The sequence below is a fragment of the Dicentrarchus labrax genome, unplaced genomic scaffold, assembly GCF_905237075.1.
Source record: "Dicentrarchus labrax unplaced genomic scaffold, dlabrax2021, whole genome shotgun sequence".
Lineage (NCBI taxonomy): Eukaryota > Metazoa > Chordata > Actinopteri > Moronidae > Dicentrarchus > Dicentrarchus labrax.
The window spans coordinates 21048142-21063688 of NW_026136721.1; the positions used below are offsets into that span (position 1 = coordinate 21048142).

The window sequence follows — 15547 nt, forward strand, 5'->3', positions numbered from 1 at the left end:
TTAAGATATAAAGAATCCCTGATGGAAAAGGCACACTTTAGATTTAAAAGTAAAGTGACTATTGGCTTTTAAGGCTAGTACCATTTCTGGCCTTAAAAGCTCACTATCCAGACCATACGCCATGTTTTGGAAGTATCTCCCAGTTCTCTCTTCTAAAAATATATCTTGTTGTTTCTGTACGCTCTTTAAAAAGGAAAATATTTCTAATGTGAACTGATCTCAGACCATTTCTATTTTAACTCTTGTGCATGTGTTGCATATGTGCATTGTTTATTTCCAGTGTCCTACCCAGGTATGAGGGCTCAGGGGTGGAGCGGTAGCCCTGAGTCGGGGACCGGGCAGACAAGCTGTGAGTTGGTGAGCCAGGGAGACTCTCACTGGAGGACAGAGAGCGATTCAAAGAGGACAAGCTTCGGCTGGTGTGCAGCAGATTGGACTGCTTTGTGATCTTACGGAACAATGAGTTACGCTTCTTACTGCAGGATAGACAGAAAAAGAAGAGACAGGATGTAAAAGTAAGATTTAACACACACAGATATAATATACATTAATGTGTTAATCAACTTGTCTTTACATTTTTACCATTTTCAAAAGCACACCAATAATTTTCATTTAAATAATTTTACGCATTGTTTTTTGCATGTTATGTTTTGTCTGGTTACAATGACAATCAAATAATCCATCACAGTGGACTTTTTTGAAACAGTTTTTATTTTATTTTTTGTAAAAGTTTTGAAAACTTTTCTTGTTGTCGCATTCAAGGTCACGGAAACATCTGATATTTCAGAGTCAACTACCAAAAAGCATGAAATTCATGAGCTGTGCAGTTGGAGAATCAGATCCAGCAGCATTAAAACTTTGGTGTGCCCAGTCTCAAGTGTCAAATGTTTACTTGCAACATCACTGATAACTGAAAAAAGAAAGGATTGGAAACTGATGTTTGGAATACATCAAAGTAACCTTAAAACTATGATATCCTCAACAGCAATGTAAAGTATTCAGTATTTGTAATTAATGGGCTAAAATGTGCAAAACCACTGCCTCTCGTATCACCAGATAAACACAGAGGAAGTTACACTGCATGTAAGAGAAAACCGACAAACTCCTTTACTATTGTATTATACTTCAGCTTGTGAGACAAGACATCATCTAAGACATCAGTAACACTGCAGTGGTGTAGGTGTGTAAGATCCTACCTGTCTTGGCTGTCCTTGCCCATGGTCCTCTTGTTTCGTCTGGCCATCTTACACTTGTAGCTGGCCTTGCGGGCGGGACCCACTTTAATGGAGGTGTTCTCAAAAGGTGTGGTTGTCACTGTCACCTTGTTTCCACTCTGCACAGATCAATGACATTAAATGATTTCTACACTAATGCTTACAATTATCCAGTCACCTACAATAACTGACCAACAAAACCAACTTTTCACTTTAGCAAATTTAATGTGTATTTGAAATAATTAAAGTGTAACTAAACTACATGGGAGCTGCAAGCACTTCATGAATGGTACATGAATGGCCTTCTCTTAAAACAACTTATAAATAGACAACTAAATGGACTAAGAAATAGAAAACGCAGACATATTGATATTACCAATACACAGTAAAATTGAGAATGAATAAACCTACTGCTGCCTACCTTGAGGATAAGCTCTACCACTTCAGTGTGGACCAAACCATGGACAGGCTCCCCGTTGACGTGGGTGATGAGGTCACCGGCACACAGGCCAGCTTCCTGGGCGGGGCCACCATCCTCCACGTGCTGCCAATGCATCAATTCATCAATCATCAACTCTTCAACAGTTTCAGATATTGCTGAAATTTCATCTTCTTTTGCACTTTCTTTAATTCACTGGTCCCTGTTTAATGCCTGGCTTTAAAAATACACACTCAAAAGTCACAGCACAAGCTTTAGTTCCAGCCCCAGTGCAAAACATCTCCAAACTAAAGGTTTCTCACCCAAACAATGTGATGCACGCTGTAGATATCACTGTCTCCAATGTAGACCCTGATAGCCCTGAGAGTAAAGCCGTACTTCTTTCCAGAGCGATGGATGGTGATGGGAGAGCGCAGCACGCTGACTGCTGGGCAGAAGTCTCTGCTGGGTGAAGAGTCACGGGACGAGGGGTTGGAGGAGATAGAGTGGGGAGACATGGGACTGGCCAGCGGAGAGAAGCCGCCATGCTGCTCCACTGGAGGCACGCAAGGAGTAAGGTAAGAAATTAGTTACTTTATTGATATACCACAAATTCATATTTTCAAAAGGATTTCATTCTATTCTTTCCTTGTGCCTCTCACCTGATGGTATGATGACAGACAGGGCTGTGGCAGAGGCTGACTTGGTGACTTTGTTTCCAGGTCTGGAGTTGCGTTTCTCTCCATCAGACAACTGCTGATGCCGCGCCCTGCGGAGGACAAGGTCATTGGTGGCCCGGGGTCCCAGAGGGTCATACAGAGGAGTCATCATGTCACGACCGGTTGCTGCAGGACCTGGGGATAATGTGGTGATGGCCGTGGCAACTCCCGGTGTCTCTCCATGTCTAGGGGATTTGTCTGTGAGGATATAGTCAGGTGGAAATTATAGTTATTTAAGTTTAAAGCAGCATTTAGAGGTGGAAATAGCAGGGTTAAGAACTGTCCAGCAGCCCACTCAGTTAGCAGCAGCCATCTAATAAGTTATTACAGGTTGCCTTTTCACCTCCTCCGCTGTCAAACCACTGCTTTCTGTCTGATTTATTCTTTATCACTTTGCCTGTTGCCCGCTCACAGATTCCCTCTCCTTTCCTCTCTACCCTCACAACCTCACTACCTCAGACAGTTCCCCCTGCTAACACACCTGCTCCATTGATCTCCTTCAGACTGTTCCTCTGCTCCAGGAGGCTTGGTGAGGGGACGCTGGTCCCATCCAGGGAGGTTCCACGGACCTTGATGGGCACCTGGCGGGACAGGAAGTCTGGCTCACCGTCTAGGGGTGAGGCAAAACGATGTGTATCCATCAGTGCTGAGAAGCGTCGGCGAGCACCAAGGGGAGGGCTGGCATCCCCCTCCATGTAGAGGGACTCTGAACAAGACAGGCGCTTCCTGCAAGAGGAGGACACAGAAACAACCACATCAGATAACGCAAACAATGTTTTAGTAAGAATCCATTATCCAACAAGAGTCTGCGGCCATGCTAGTGGCTCAGTTGGCTTTGCTTATGCACAGTCGTGCTTTGGGGTAAATGTGAATGTCAGCATGCAAACATGTTCACAGAGACAATGTTAACACGCTGATGATGGACAAGTTTAATGCTTAATGCTACAGTCTGATGACGTGATGAACTGCTGTTTTTGTTCCATTAACACTATTTCTTTAAAGGTAATCTGTGGAGGTTCTGACCTCTAGTAGCGCAATAGAGCAGTTTTTCTAAGAGTGGGTCTCTTGTTTGTCTTGTGCATGCACAAGGACATGTGTATGTGCAAGCATTCCTACCATCAACTGATCAACAGGAGGAGGTAACGTGTAGGATAAGACACAATATGCTGGCAAAGGCAGGATAGAAGAAGCTTGCTAGTAAACATGGGTGTAAGAAAAAAGGATTTAATCTTTTAAGGAAATCGGCTTTGCAAATGTTTGAGGGGGGAAATATATTCACATTTGTTAGACCTCAAGGACATGCTCTGCATTTTGGTGAGTAACAATGAATGTAAACAAAACCTTTGTTTGTTTACAAGAAAACTCCACAGGGCACCTTAAATTAAAGAAATTAATGAATGTAATGAGCTGCAGCTGAAAAGTAATCTTTGCTGCGAGATACTGATAATTCATACTAGATATGGAAGAGGGAAAATCCAATATGTAAAGTAATACATGAAGAGTCACCGTATCAAATTTTCTAACCATTATGAATGCAGAATGTATGAATGACTGATTTTATTTTACATATGAATATGGAGGGATTTAAATTCAGACATATGCTTCCTAAAGATTGAGTTGAAATGGAGTTATGGGAAGTAATAGAAATCTGTTTCAGTAATATCTCATATCTCTCAATCAGAAATGTGTCAGTTAATAACATGTAGTCTGGACCCAGCAGGTTGTAGTCTTTGTAAGCTGCCTCAAAGCATGGCAAGCATAGTAACAGAGCAGGATTATGTTTAATGAATCTAGATCCCTGATGAGTACATTTTTAATTTAGGTGGGCTAAAACCCAAAAGCATTCATTCAAGTTAATGAGAGGTCTCCTCATGTCTGCTAATAACTCTAAGTTAACAACTTCCCTATTGAGTGTACAAATAGCATTAAACCACCTGTATTCAATAGTCCTAAAAGTACCAGTAATTATCCTTTTGTGTAACTGAATTGGAAGATTGTGCACTGTATTTGAATGAGACAAGCAGCAACATTTGCATTTTTTATCAACAAATCATAAAAACTGACACATCAGAGACATATTGGTTGTTTACACATGGTTATATATATATTTGGTAATATATGAATCAATTCCACTTTTCCTAGTTTCCAAACTTTGGAGAGGTGGGATCTGCTCCCTGTTGTTGAGTCAAAGTGAGTGTGAACTCTCACAAAAAAGTTATTTTTGCACAAGAAGTGTCGAAATTGGCGTCAGTGAGATAGAAAGCAGTTATTCAGGGACACTGAGGTATGTGACAGCTAGGCTGCTGAAAGAGGAATCACCTTCAGGGAAACACATTCTGAACACCCTCAGTCCTATCTCACTCAAGTATACAGAACACCCCACCGCACTTACATACAAAATTCACAAACATGCCTCTAAAAAACCAATCATTCACCAATGCCCTCTACTCACATCTCCGGGGACCCGGTCCTCCAGCTTTTGTCTCTCATGCTGAAGCTGCCCAGGCTCTCTCTCTTGGTCACCTTGTCCTCCCGCGGGCCCTTGTGCTCCCGACGGGACACAGAGCTCGTAGCTTTCTGCTCCAGCTGAGACAGATGCTCCATGCTGCTGTACACCTACAGGGGGACACAGTCAGATCAATGATCATTTGGTCTGTTAGCAGTTATTAAAATATCTGGGAAAATACAGCTAGTGGGTGGAGGTAACAGCTATATATTTGTTTGCTGTAATTATTTATATTTGGTATGAATCAGGCTCACAGTTGTATAGTATACAGCATTTGTGCAGTATTGATATGTGGATTTTCCTCAGATCAATTCAAATATATCTTCCTTTTACAGCAAGGTAGCATGAACATAAACATAAACATAAACAAAATGGTGAGCCTAATTTTTAGAAGACTATGTCTGACCAGTAGGGGAGTGCCATATTCCTTAAAGGGGACTGATTTTAAGCTAAGATAAGATAAGTAATAAGTAAAATAATAATGAAGGACTAAATTACAAGACAAAAAGGTGTTATTAATAGCGACAAAGTCATAAATCTAGTATATGTAAACAGTGTACACCAGCCTATATCTAATGTGATTAAGTAATGATACTTAGTCTTTGTCTGTATCCATATAAATATAGAATAGAAATAGAAATACAGTATAGTATATATTGTAATAAGATATAGCAGTATAGTATAATATATTAGCATAATATAGTAACATATAATATAGTATAGGATATAAGAGGTGAAATGTAGTGTATATAATATAATATAGTTTATAGTACAGTGCAGCAATATAACATAGGACAGGGGTTCCCAAATCTCAAATAATTAATTATCAAAATAGTTGCTCTTTAATTTTCTCTCATCGACTAATCATTGCAGCTCTTCATTAATAAATTACAACGAATCAAATACGTGGGTTTGCTGTACACCTCCTTATGTGTGTGTATTCAGCAGCTTGAGTGAGGCCACTCAAAAGCCCTAAACTGTAACTTCAAAAAACATCTCAAATTTAATTGAAATTGGGCCCTCAATGAGGCACTTGGATTTTCTCAAGAGCTCCTTCACAACTTCACAACCCAAACATGAGAGGATGGCCCAGGTGAAAGATAGAGCGAGCGAGAGAGGATGGAAGTGGGAGAGTCGAGAGAGGAGAAAAAAAGCACGACAACACAAGGCGAGAAAATCCCACCCGAGAGGAAATGTGTGACAGAAGAAGAACACGCTGGCACGCTGAGAGAGAGAGAGAGAGAGAGAGAGAGAGAGAGAGAGAGAGAGAGAGAGAGAGAGAGAGAGAGAGAGAGGGGAGTCACAGATCAGAATTAAAAGAGATCTGGGCATTGAAGGAGTGGATGTGAAAAATTAAATAAGGATGAAAGACTGTGTGGGTCATTAAACACACATCTGTAGAAAAGTAGCGCAAAGGGCATTAAAGGTACATGGGCCTCTGAGTGGCTTAAAATAGACAGACAAGAGGAATGAGAAGGGATGGTGCAACAGCCCGGTAAGACTTTCTGAACTCCATGTATGAGACCTGAGTCTAGCCTCCAGGTGCTACTCTCTGTACAGTAAGACCTCGTTTCATCTAAGACTCTTTTCTCCTTCCTCATCTAATCCTGTCAAATGAAGTGACAAAATGTAACAGGCTTACACAGTGAAAGAAAAAAAGGAAAACAGAGTTAGAATGACAGCGAGGGTAAGAGAGAGATGAAAGAGGAGAGGTCAAAGTCAAACCTTGCTGAAGCGAGGGGAGCAGGAAGAAAACTGTCTGATCTCTACAGGCTCATCGTCGTTGGTGTCGTCCTCGTCGTATGTATTGATATGATGATAGCGATCCGAGCGGGCTGGCGAGGGAAGGAGTGAGAGAGGATATGAAATATATGAGCCATCAGTTGAACATAAAATCTATATCTGTGACTGGAATGGTGTCGGAAAATTATTGTACAACCCATAAACCTAATATTGATGTAACTGCTGTACTTTATAGACACATAAATCCAGAGGAACGTACTATCAAAGTAGCTGGTGTCCTCCTCTGACTCCAAGTGAGGGATGAACTCTGCCTTCTGTCTCAGCAAAGTGTTCCAGTCCAGCTCTGTGAAGAATGAGTGCTGCTTCACCTCGAACGCTCCACCTGGTGGCAGGGGCACAAACAACGCAACCTGTCAGCCTCATTCAAAATACAGTACAGCTGCACAGTATTCTTAAAGGTGCTTAAATCAATATTTTTATATTATAAAAGTGGATCACATGACAATTTTATGTGGAAGGAGCCTCTCATAGTGACAAACTTAGAGATTATCGCCCCACAGTTTTCCTCAGCTCTACAGAGCGATTAAGCAAACAGTCAAAATGAGTAACTAGCTGGTAAACATAGTAAAGCATTTAGCAGCTTAAAAAGCCCGATATTTCCCTTTAGAAGTTGGTAGAGATGTAAAAAAGAGATAAAAGAGAGAGGAATATTGACTCGCATTCATCAAGTGGCAAGAAACACATCTCAAAATAATGTTGCTCCATGTCTACCGGATTTGTAAAAAAAAATTCTACTGGTTGCTAAGCTTTTTTTTTTATGGCAATGTTGTGTTTTTTGCGCTGCCAAGAGTTGGTCAAAAATTCATATAGGTTTAAAAATATTAATAGTAAAATAGTTGTATTTCCTCAGGCTACGTTCCAACCCTGTGAGAAGTGACGGAAAGAATAAGATCACAGCTACAAGCACTAAATTAGTTTCCGTCGTAGAGCGGCTGGCTCATACTTAGAGACGGGGTAAAGAGCGAGCTGTTAGTAGAGCCACTGCTCCTTTGAGTCAAAAGGAGTCAGTTGAGATGGTTCAGGCATCTGATAAGGATGCCTCCTGATGGCAGCCCTTTGGAGGTCAGACTGGAAGTATTATATTTCTCACCAGGGAGCTGGAAGACATTTCTGGGGATACAAACATTTGGACTAACTTGCTTAGCCTGCCGCCATCATGACCGATGACCGAAATAATTGGCGCAAAATGACTGGATATATGGATAAAGTCATATTTGTGGAATGCTGAGTTCATTCTATAGAACAACTTAATCAATAATGTTTTAACATAAAGTATGCAAGCCTGAGTGCTTCTTGGATAAGTTCTCATTAATGGCACTATTCATTTCTAATACAGATGCAAAATGTCTGCAGATGAGAGCTTTGATAACAAATAAACAGAAGAGTTAGTACCTGTACCCAACCTCACAAGAGGGTTGGTCTGCAGCAGGGCGGAGATGAGGGCCAGGGAATCTGCAGGCAAGGCGTCATCACCTTCTGGCCAAACTATATCGTCTAAGACAGACAACAAAGAGAAAGCAAAAGGTCAAAGAGAAAAAGGAATGGCATCCTGTTGAAGTATTCAATTCAATTTGTATTCATAGTTTTCAAGATTAAGGCTAGTCCAAACTACTGCAGAACTGCCCGTAATATCTACATGTCACCAGAGAAAAAATAAATATTAATCATGGAAGAAAACTATTCTGGCGCAGTTCTCAAAATGTTTTAGTCTTAAAAGCTCTGCTCAAACTGCATCACATGCTTGAGATACATGGTATGATCTTTAAAGCATACATCATTTGTTTTCTAAACTTTGTGGTAGTGGTGGTAAAATAGTGTAGTACACTTACTATGAACCTCTTACTATAAAGAAAGACAGTAACCCTGAAACCCAGATAAAATAAAATACACTGTACAGCTTTTGTGGTTTGCTTTCGAGTGCTAAAAATGTGCAGTTTGAGAGTCTTAAAAGAAGGTAACATAGGTAAGGTAAGTATAGGTTTAAATCTTCTAACCTGTGATGACCTGTCCAAACAGCTCCTCCGGAGTGTCTCCAAAGAAAGGCACACAGCCTACCAGGAACTCGTAGAGGATGATGCCCATGGCCCACCAATCCACTGGCTTCCCATAGCCCTGACGGAGAATCACCTCTGGAGCGATGTACTCTGGAGTACCACATACCTGAGAGATTGAGGAAAGGTGGAAGCAAGAGAAGAGAAAGAAAGAAAAGAAGGGAATAGAGAGGGAGAGAAGGATAGGTTGGAGGTGTTTGACAAACTAAATTTGCTGGCATCTAGGAAACATTATGTCATGAAATCCAACCTATTTGAGTTACAGTGCATTCATCATAGGCCATTTTCTTGAAATATTCTTTAAAGGTTCCCTCCAGACAGATTTAATTTGAGCACACAGAAACATTTCCTTTTCAGAAGATTAATGTGAAAATAACCTTCTGGTGTCAAACCCTGCACATACATCATTCTGCACAGTGAAGCTTAAACATCCAAATGAAACACATTTTTGAGGAGGGGGACTTTAAATGTTCAATTTATCCAAATCACAAAAAAAAATGTCCCCTAGGCCTATCTAGTCATTCAGACAGTTTTTGTTTAATCTGAGATCTCTGTTGCTGAGAATTCAAAGCCGAGAGGAACTGTTTGCGCCTTTCCAGATATGGATACAGTGCAATGTCCGATTATTTAGACTGATGAGTAACTAAAACACTAAAAACTGTTCACAGCAAGCTCTGTATACCTTTCAGGTAACTGGGAACTTGTTACCTGAATATCTGCAAGGTTGAATTCCACTTGTAGTAAAGTGTGAATTTGTTCTTTTCTTTTCTTTTTTTTTTAACAAACTAACCATTTAATACTAGAGGCAGTACAATGGAAATAATGTTCAAGGTTTCATTCAAATAGTCACACATACATGTTGTTCAGGAGATCTGAAGGTGAATATATAATTTATGCATTTGTGTTGGCGTTTGTGTGTGTGTGTGTGTGTGTGTGTGTGTGGTTACACATGATGTCTGACACAACAGAGACATCATTACTGAGTGAATGTGAAACACTCTCCTAATCACAATCTCCACTAGAAACATGAAAAGCAAAGCTCTGGTCTGTTTCATCCGCAGATGTGAGTTGATTACTGGCAGACAACAGATGTCTGCTTCCACCCAGAAGAGCTGGTGGACACACGGCCAATCTGACTGATTATGACTGGTTTAATTCAGAGCATAAACAATAAACTATAATTGCAAAATGGTATTGTGATGGAGATGGAGAGCATTAATGATTCCCTCATTCAGACGACACAGGAAGCATTGTACTGCAATGTCTTTATTTGGAGATTATTGATATTGCCGGGTGACTTGGCAAGTTGGTATGCATGGCTGGAGAAGACTAAAAGATGCTGTGAATGCCAGTCGCCTGTTCATCCACCATACATCCGATCTTTGAATTGCACTAATTTTGTATTACACAGACCTCATTCATACATCTGCTGATAAAATGTCTGCAGCCTTTCTTCTTTTATAATGATAAAGTACTGCAATTATTTTCCAAAAACCTTCCATACTTGCAGTTACTAGGTTACGGACTGTACCTGCTTATCCAGGAACTCTCTGGCATCTTTCTCAATGTGTCCCTCATACAGGTTGGTGGTGAGGCTCATTAGACCCATCTTCGACAAGCCAAAGTCTGTAAGCTTGATGTGTCCCATGGAGGTGATCAGTAGACTATTCGGAGAGAGAAAAGAGGCATTCAACAGTTTAAATTCTGTCAATAAAATATCTCTCTCTATATAATTGAGTATGTGGTCATTTTGAAAGTTATGTCATGGTCACGGGTTTTCATTTGTTGTTTTCGCTTGTTTGCCGTTCTCAGTGGGGCAGGTCTTACTATAATACTCCAGGGGGAGAGTGCTACAGTGGAGGTATGGACACATGAGACTGGCGTGCTGCAGATGAATGCACAGAGTGACTTTTCGTTGAGACCTTGATGGAATGACTGATAACCCTCATCCCTCAAGTTTCTGTCTGTGGGCCAGAGTACCCCCAGAGTGGGGCTGTAATGTAGGTAAGACCTGCCTCCTTTTCTTGAGTGGGAACTAAGTGTTGGTAGCTGGTACCGCCATAAGGCAAAGTGGTAAATACTAGTTTATCTTCTCTGACACCAGACAAGAATTTTAAAGCAGCATTAATTGATTTTTGGCCACTTGGGGCAGCAGAACAAGCAAAAAACTCAAACGATGACATCACCTTATACACTTGTAATGATCAATTTGTCAGCAAACAAATGCTTATTTCCATATGCAGCTGTTACAGACCAACATTATCATTAATTTGGAGTCAGGTTTGGACTGAAAAACCAAAACAATGACATGAACGACACAAAAAAACTTGTTAGAGCTGAAAGGAATTGCAGTTGGGTGATGCAGCAACCCGTTTCACATTACACACAGTCTTTTGAACCAGTGTTTAATAAAAAAATATTGATTAGTGCAGCTTTAAACACTCACTTGTCAGGTTTGAGGTCTCTATGGACAATACCATAGTTGTGAAGGTATTCCAGGGCTAAAACAGTCTCAGCAAAGTACATCCTTGCCAGCTCGACAGGCAGAGCCCCGATGTTCTTCAGCAACGTGGCACAGTCACCACCTGAGAACACAGGAACACCACACGTTATTGTTACTGAGAGTCACCAAAAAAAGCACGAGAGGACATAATTAGATCCTCTAATGAGGCAGAATGGCTTCACAATATGTGAGTAATATTAATAGTATTCTTATTTTTGTTCTAATCAATAGGTATAAACATTTTATTTTCTGTTCTTCTATTCTTTTTTTAGACACAAAATCCACCATTGCACCCAATAAACCCTGTTAGGCAGTGTCATCATACATGAGTCATTCACAAATACTCTTCATGCCTCAGTGTGTCCTGTGCACCAACGTAAGAGCTGCTGATGCCAGAGCCACAGCACTGTCCTGACCTGCCCTCCAGAAAATTCAGCACAACTGGGGAGGAAGATGAGTAGGGCTGGAGCATCAGTGTGAGTCTACTGACCCTGTTTGACTTTCAGGGTTGAGAATCACTGTGATAGTGAAATAAGAGTCTCATCTGCCCTTCTGGAAATGTAAGCGAGTGATTATACTTCACCATATTACTTTCATTTCCATAATCTGAGCACACAAAACCATAATTTGATATTCAGGTGTTTGGCTGACACTTTTATTCAGAATTAAATAAGTTAAATGCAACAGTTGAATAAGCTTAAGCTTTAAGGTCACTACAGACAAAAAGTAGTGCTGCTACACTCAGGGCCACAGCACCCAGACAGAAGATTTAAAAGCTGTGTAGAGAAGTGCTAAATTAGGAAATATGAGCCAGGGAGAAAAGGCTGAAAAGTGTTGTTGTTATTTTACAAATCAGATAGAAACCTGATCTAATACTCAGAAAACACACAGACACAGAAAAATGAAGGGCAAACTGAACCAGAGAAGACCACGTCACCCGTTCTGATGGGTCTCATAAATCCTAAACACCCTTCAGCGTAATAAAAGTTTGCAAGAAGTGTGCTGACAAAACCAAATCCAACTTCCCTTACCCTCAACATATTCCATGACCATGCACAGATGTCTTCGCGTTTCAAAGGAGCAGAACATGGAGACGACAAACGGGTTCTCTGCGAAGGTCAGGATGTCCCTCTCTACGAACGCCTGCTGGATCTGGTTCCTCAGGATCAGATTCTGCTTATTGATCTTCTTCATGGCAAAGCGCTGACGTGTCTCCCTGTGGCGCACCAGGTAGACGGCGCTGGAAAGAAGGCAAGACAGAAGAGCCAAGAGTGAAAACTGAAGGGCATGGTGGTGCCAAGATGAGGTATGGAGGGAGGACAGCAGGGTGAGACAGCCGTGAGACTATTATAAAGTCAGGAGATCTAAGAACTGGAAGGATATCACATCTGATAATCTAATTATTTTTTGCTTTTAAGTATCTCTATGCAGCAAATGGCAGAATAAAGAAAAAAATGCTGAAGTTTATCCTGATAAATGTATTTTTTAAGTAATTGTAAATGTATCACATGTAAATAGTGAAGTTGTACCTCGTCCATGTTTATAAAAATGTGTTTCTGCTTTTATCTTACTGAACAATAAATAGCATAGTTCTGATAATTAGACCAGTGGTTTTCAAACTGGGATCCAGGAACCAAAAGGAGTCCTTGAGTGAGTTGTAGGGGGTCCCCGGCAAAAGGAGGAACACATTTTTTGGAAGTTGGAACAACAAGGGAAGAACTGAGGTTGGCTGTTTTGTTTGATTCTATTTTAAAATTATCCTAGTTTGATCATTCATTGACTATGAAGACTTCATTATCTTCAAACCTAAAAATTAAAACAAATGCTCAGAGGGGATTCCTTAAGACAAAATCCTCTCAAATTGGGGGTGTGTGTTCTAATGTGCATCTATTGTAGCTATTATCTACGCTTCAGGAGACATATTAGTCCGTTTTCATGTTTAAACAAATGTATTATAAGTTGTGTATGTTATATTACCACTGACACTTTTCCACAGAATACGGCCTCATCATGTTATTATTATTATTAGTACAGTGTTGTTGTAGTAGTAGTAAAAGATTTATTAGCAGTTTTATTCCAGTCTCCACTATTGTGTAGCATATTTTATTGATCTTTTTTTTATAAATTCTTAATTAAAAAGTGTGTATTTGAAGTCTGCATGAAAAGTACTATATAATATTGAGGATGATTGTGATTTGTTGACTTTGGAAACAGCAGTTTGTAGGAAAGAAAGTCAACACAAGGCCTACTTAATGTAAAAAAAGAAAATCCTGATCAATCCACTGCTTACCCATAAGCTCCGTTGCTGATTAGTTTGATACTCTGAAAATCTTCTTCACTTGGTGGCTTGATGGCTCTCCCTTTCCCCTGGTGACACATTCAACATTAAAAGAAATTAAAATCAACAAAAGGACGGTTTAAAGGAACTGTTCAGATGCTCAAATGTCTTTCTTTCTTTGATGATTTTGATACCTGTGTGTGTGTGTGTGTGTGTGTGTGTGTGTGTGTGTGTGTGTGTGTGTGTGTGTGTGTGTGTGTGTGTGTGTGTGTGTGTGTATGTGTGTGTGTTTGTGTTTGTGTGTAGTCAGTCATACTGTATGTGAATGCATGTAAACACACAGATCTGTCTGTGTTTATTTGAGTTTCACCTCTGCTGAGTCATCGGTCTCTGGAGTATGTGGACCCTCACTGTCATAGCTGTCGAGGCTCACGATTTCTGTTGAGAAACATGTTAGTTAACAAGCAAACCTGGTGTCAAAACGAAGAGAGCCATTTTTCATGCTAAAACAGTGGGCCTCCCACGCTGCTGTAAGCAGATAAAAAATTTGCAGCTGCTCAGACATCTTTAACAAAACAGCTATTCAAGTTTCAAAACAGCTGAAGGGCCAAATGTGTCAGATCACAGAAAGAAAAACATGAGAATTAAAATAGCTTCTTCCTATTAATTTGTCTTGTCTCCTTCAGCTCTCCCTCCCTCTCACTTTGTACTTCCTCCCTCCTTGAGCAACACTGGCAGCTAATTTTCAGTGTTCTTCCACTCTTGTATGTGACAGCTGCTAGAATACACTGAGTGCGGTAGTGTTTTGTTAAAACAAGGAAATAAATGAATAGTAATTAACTTTGCAAAGCCGCTCTGTACACATTAACATCATGTAAAATAAAAGTCACTGAGCTGACAATCGAATATTCTGTCGGTTTCTATTTGACACTGAAAACAACTGATCTTGTCTCTATGAAAAGAAATGAGAGTGTGAAAGTGTGGAGGTGCAAGCAGCTACGTGGGTGTGCATGTGTGTCTATGCATGACAATGAAGGTGCAAAAGAAAGTGCAAGATCAAGATATCAGGTGGCACATTGTTAGCAGAGATTAACTGAGAAAGACCTAGCAGGCCCATATTTTTCATGAATTCAGAAATAAAACCGCAGCAGTTTATTGTGAAGAGTCATTCCGGATCATTTAACCCATCAGCTAATGAACAGCTCTTGATGGATTAGACTGGGAGCGGCTGAGCAGATGCGGATTAGAACTGTGAGTTTGGGGCCCGAGATTGAGCCATGATGATTAATGATAGACAGTGATGTCACCGCACTGCCAGCCAGCTAATGATCCAGCCGGTCTAAACTCTACATCTCCCATATCCTCCAGTAACGCTGATCAATACCGTAATGCATTTTAAGTCAATTTTAAATGTTTTTTGTCTGCATGTCCACAGGTTTTTAACACAACAGATATCTGTATATGAATGAATAGAGGAGAGTGCAACATGAAAAAAAGTGAATATTAATGGGGTTTTATTATTGTTTGTCTTATTTATATAAGAATAATAATCAAGCTCTACGGTTTCCATCATTTGGGGGCTTTAGTGGATATAAACAGTATCAGAATAATGTTGCCATGGAGTCAGTAAGTGAGCTGTGGGATACATCTTGAGCCCCAATTATTTATTTGCCTACATTTCTTTATATGTTGGCAAATTGGCATCATTACAAGTATGCAGAATTATATAGTAGTAGTACGTATAGATGTTCAAACAACTATCATCAGATTACTTTGATACTGAAGAAAATTGAATACGTCTGTGTATTTAAATTTGACTTTGAGTTGTGACTCCAAGAGGGAATATACATTTTGATGCAAATTGCGGCAATGAGGTGTTAAGGATTCTAAAATAAATATTAAAAAATTCCTTAATTCCCTCCATTAGCTGTAACTCACAGTGACTGTCGCTGCTCCAACTGCTGATCATGTTGATAAATGGGCCAAGTCAGAGTGAAACTACAATAACTAACTCAAAGAAGCTTAAAGAAATAGTTTGAATTTTGGGAAGTAAGC

The 15547-nt window shown here is 40.2% G+C and overlaps 1 protein-coding gene across 3 annotated transcripts in view; it reads right to left on the reverse strand.

The window, feature by feature from the left end:
- The window catches only part of mast1a (microtubule associated serine/threonine kinase 1a), a 72834-nt gene that overhangs the window by 4905 nt on the left and 52382 nt on the right, over positions 1–15547 (reverse strand). For all 3 annotated transcript variants that reach the window (XM_051383733.1, XM_051383732.1, XM_051383734.1), the window contains 16 exons: positions 13863–13930; positions 13505–13581; positions 12246–12454; positions 11158–11296; positions 10243–10375; positions 8655–8820; positions 8053–8154; positions 6860–6982; positions 6583–6692; positions 4804–4967; positions 2833–3077; positions 2295–2549; positions 1956–2188; positions 1636–1758; positions 1197–1333; positions 289–476 (listed from right to left, as the gene is read on the reverse strand). In XM_051383733.1, the coding sequence (XP_051239693.1) occupies positions 289–476; positions 1197–1333; positions 1636–1758; positions 1956–2188; positions 2295–2549; positions 2833–3077; positions 4804–4967; positions 6583–6692; positions 6860–6982; positions 8053–8154; positions 8655–8820; positions 10243–10375; positions 11158–11296; positions 12246–12454; positions 13505–13581; positions 13863–13930 (2472 nt within the window). The remainder of the gene's footprint in view (positions 1–288; positions 477–1196; positions 1334–1635; positions 1759–1955; positions 2189–2294; positions 2550–2832; positions 3078–4803; positions 4968–6582; positions 6693–6859; positions 6983–8052; positions 8155–8654; positions 8821–10242; positions 10376–11157; positions 11297–12245; positions 12455–13504; positions 13582–13862; positions 13931–15547) is intronic.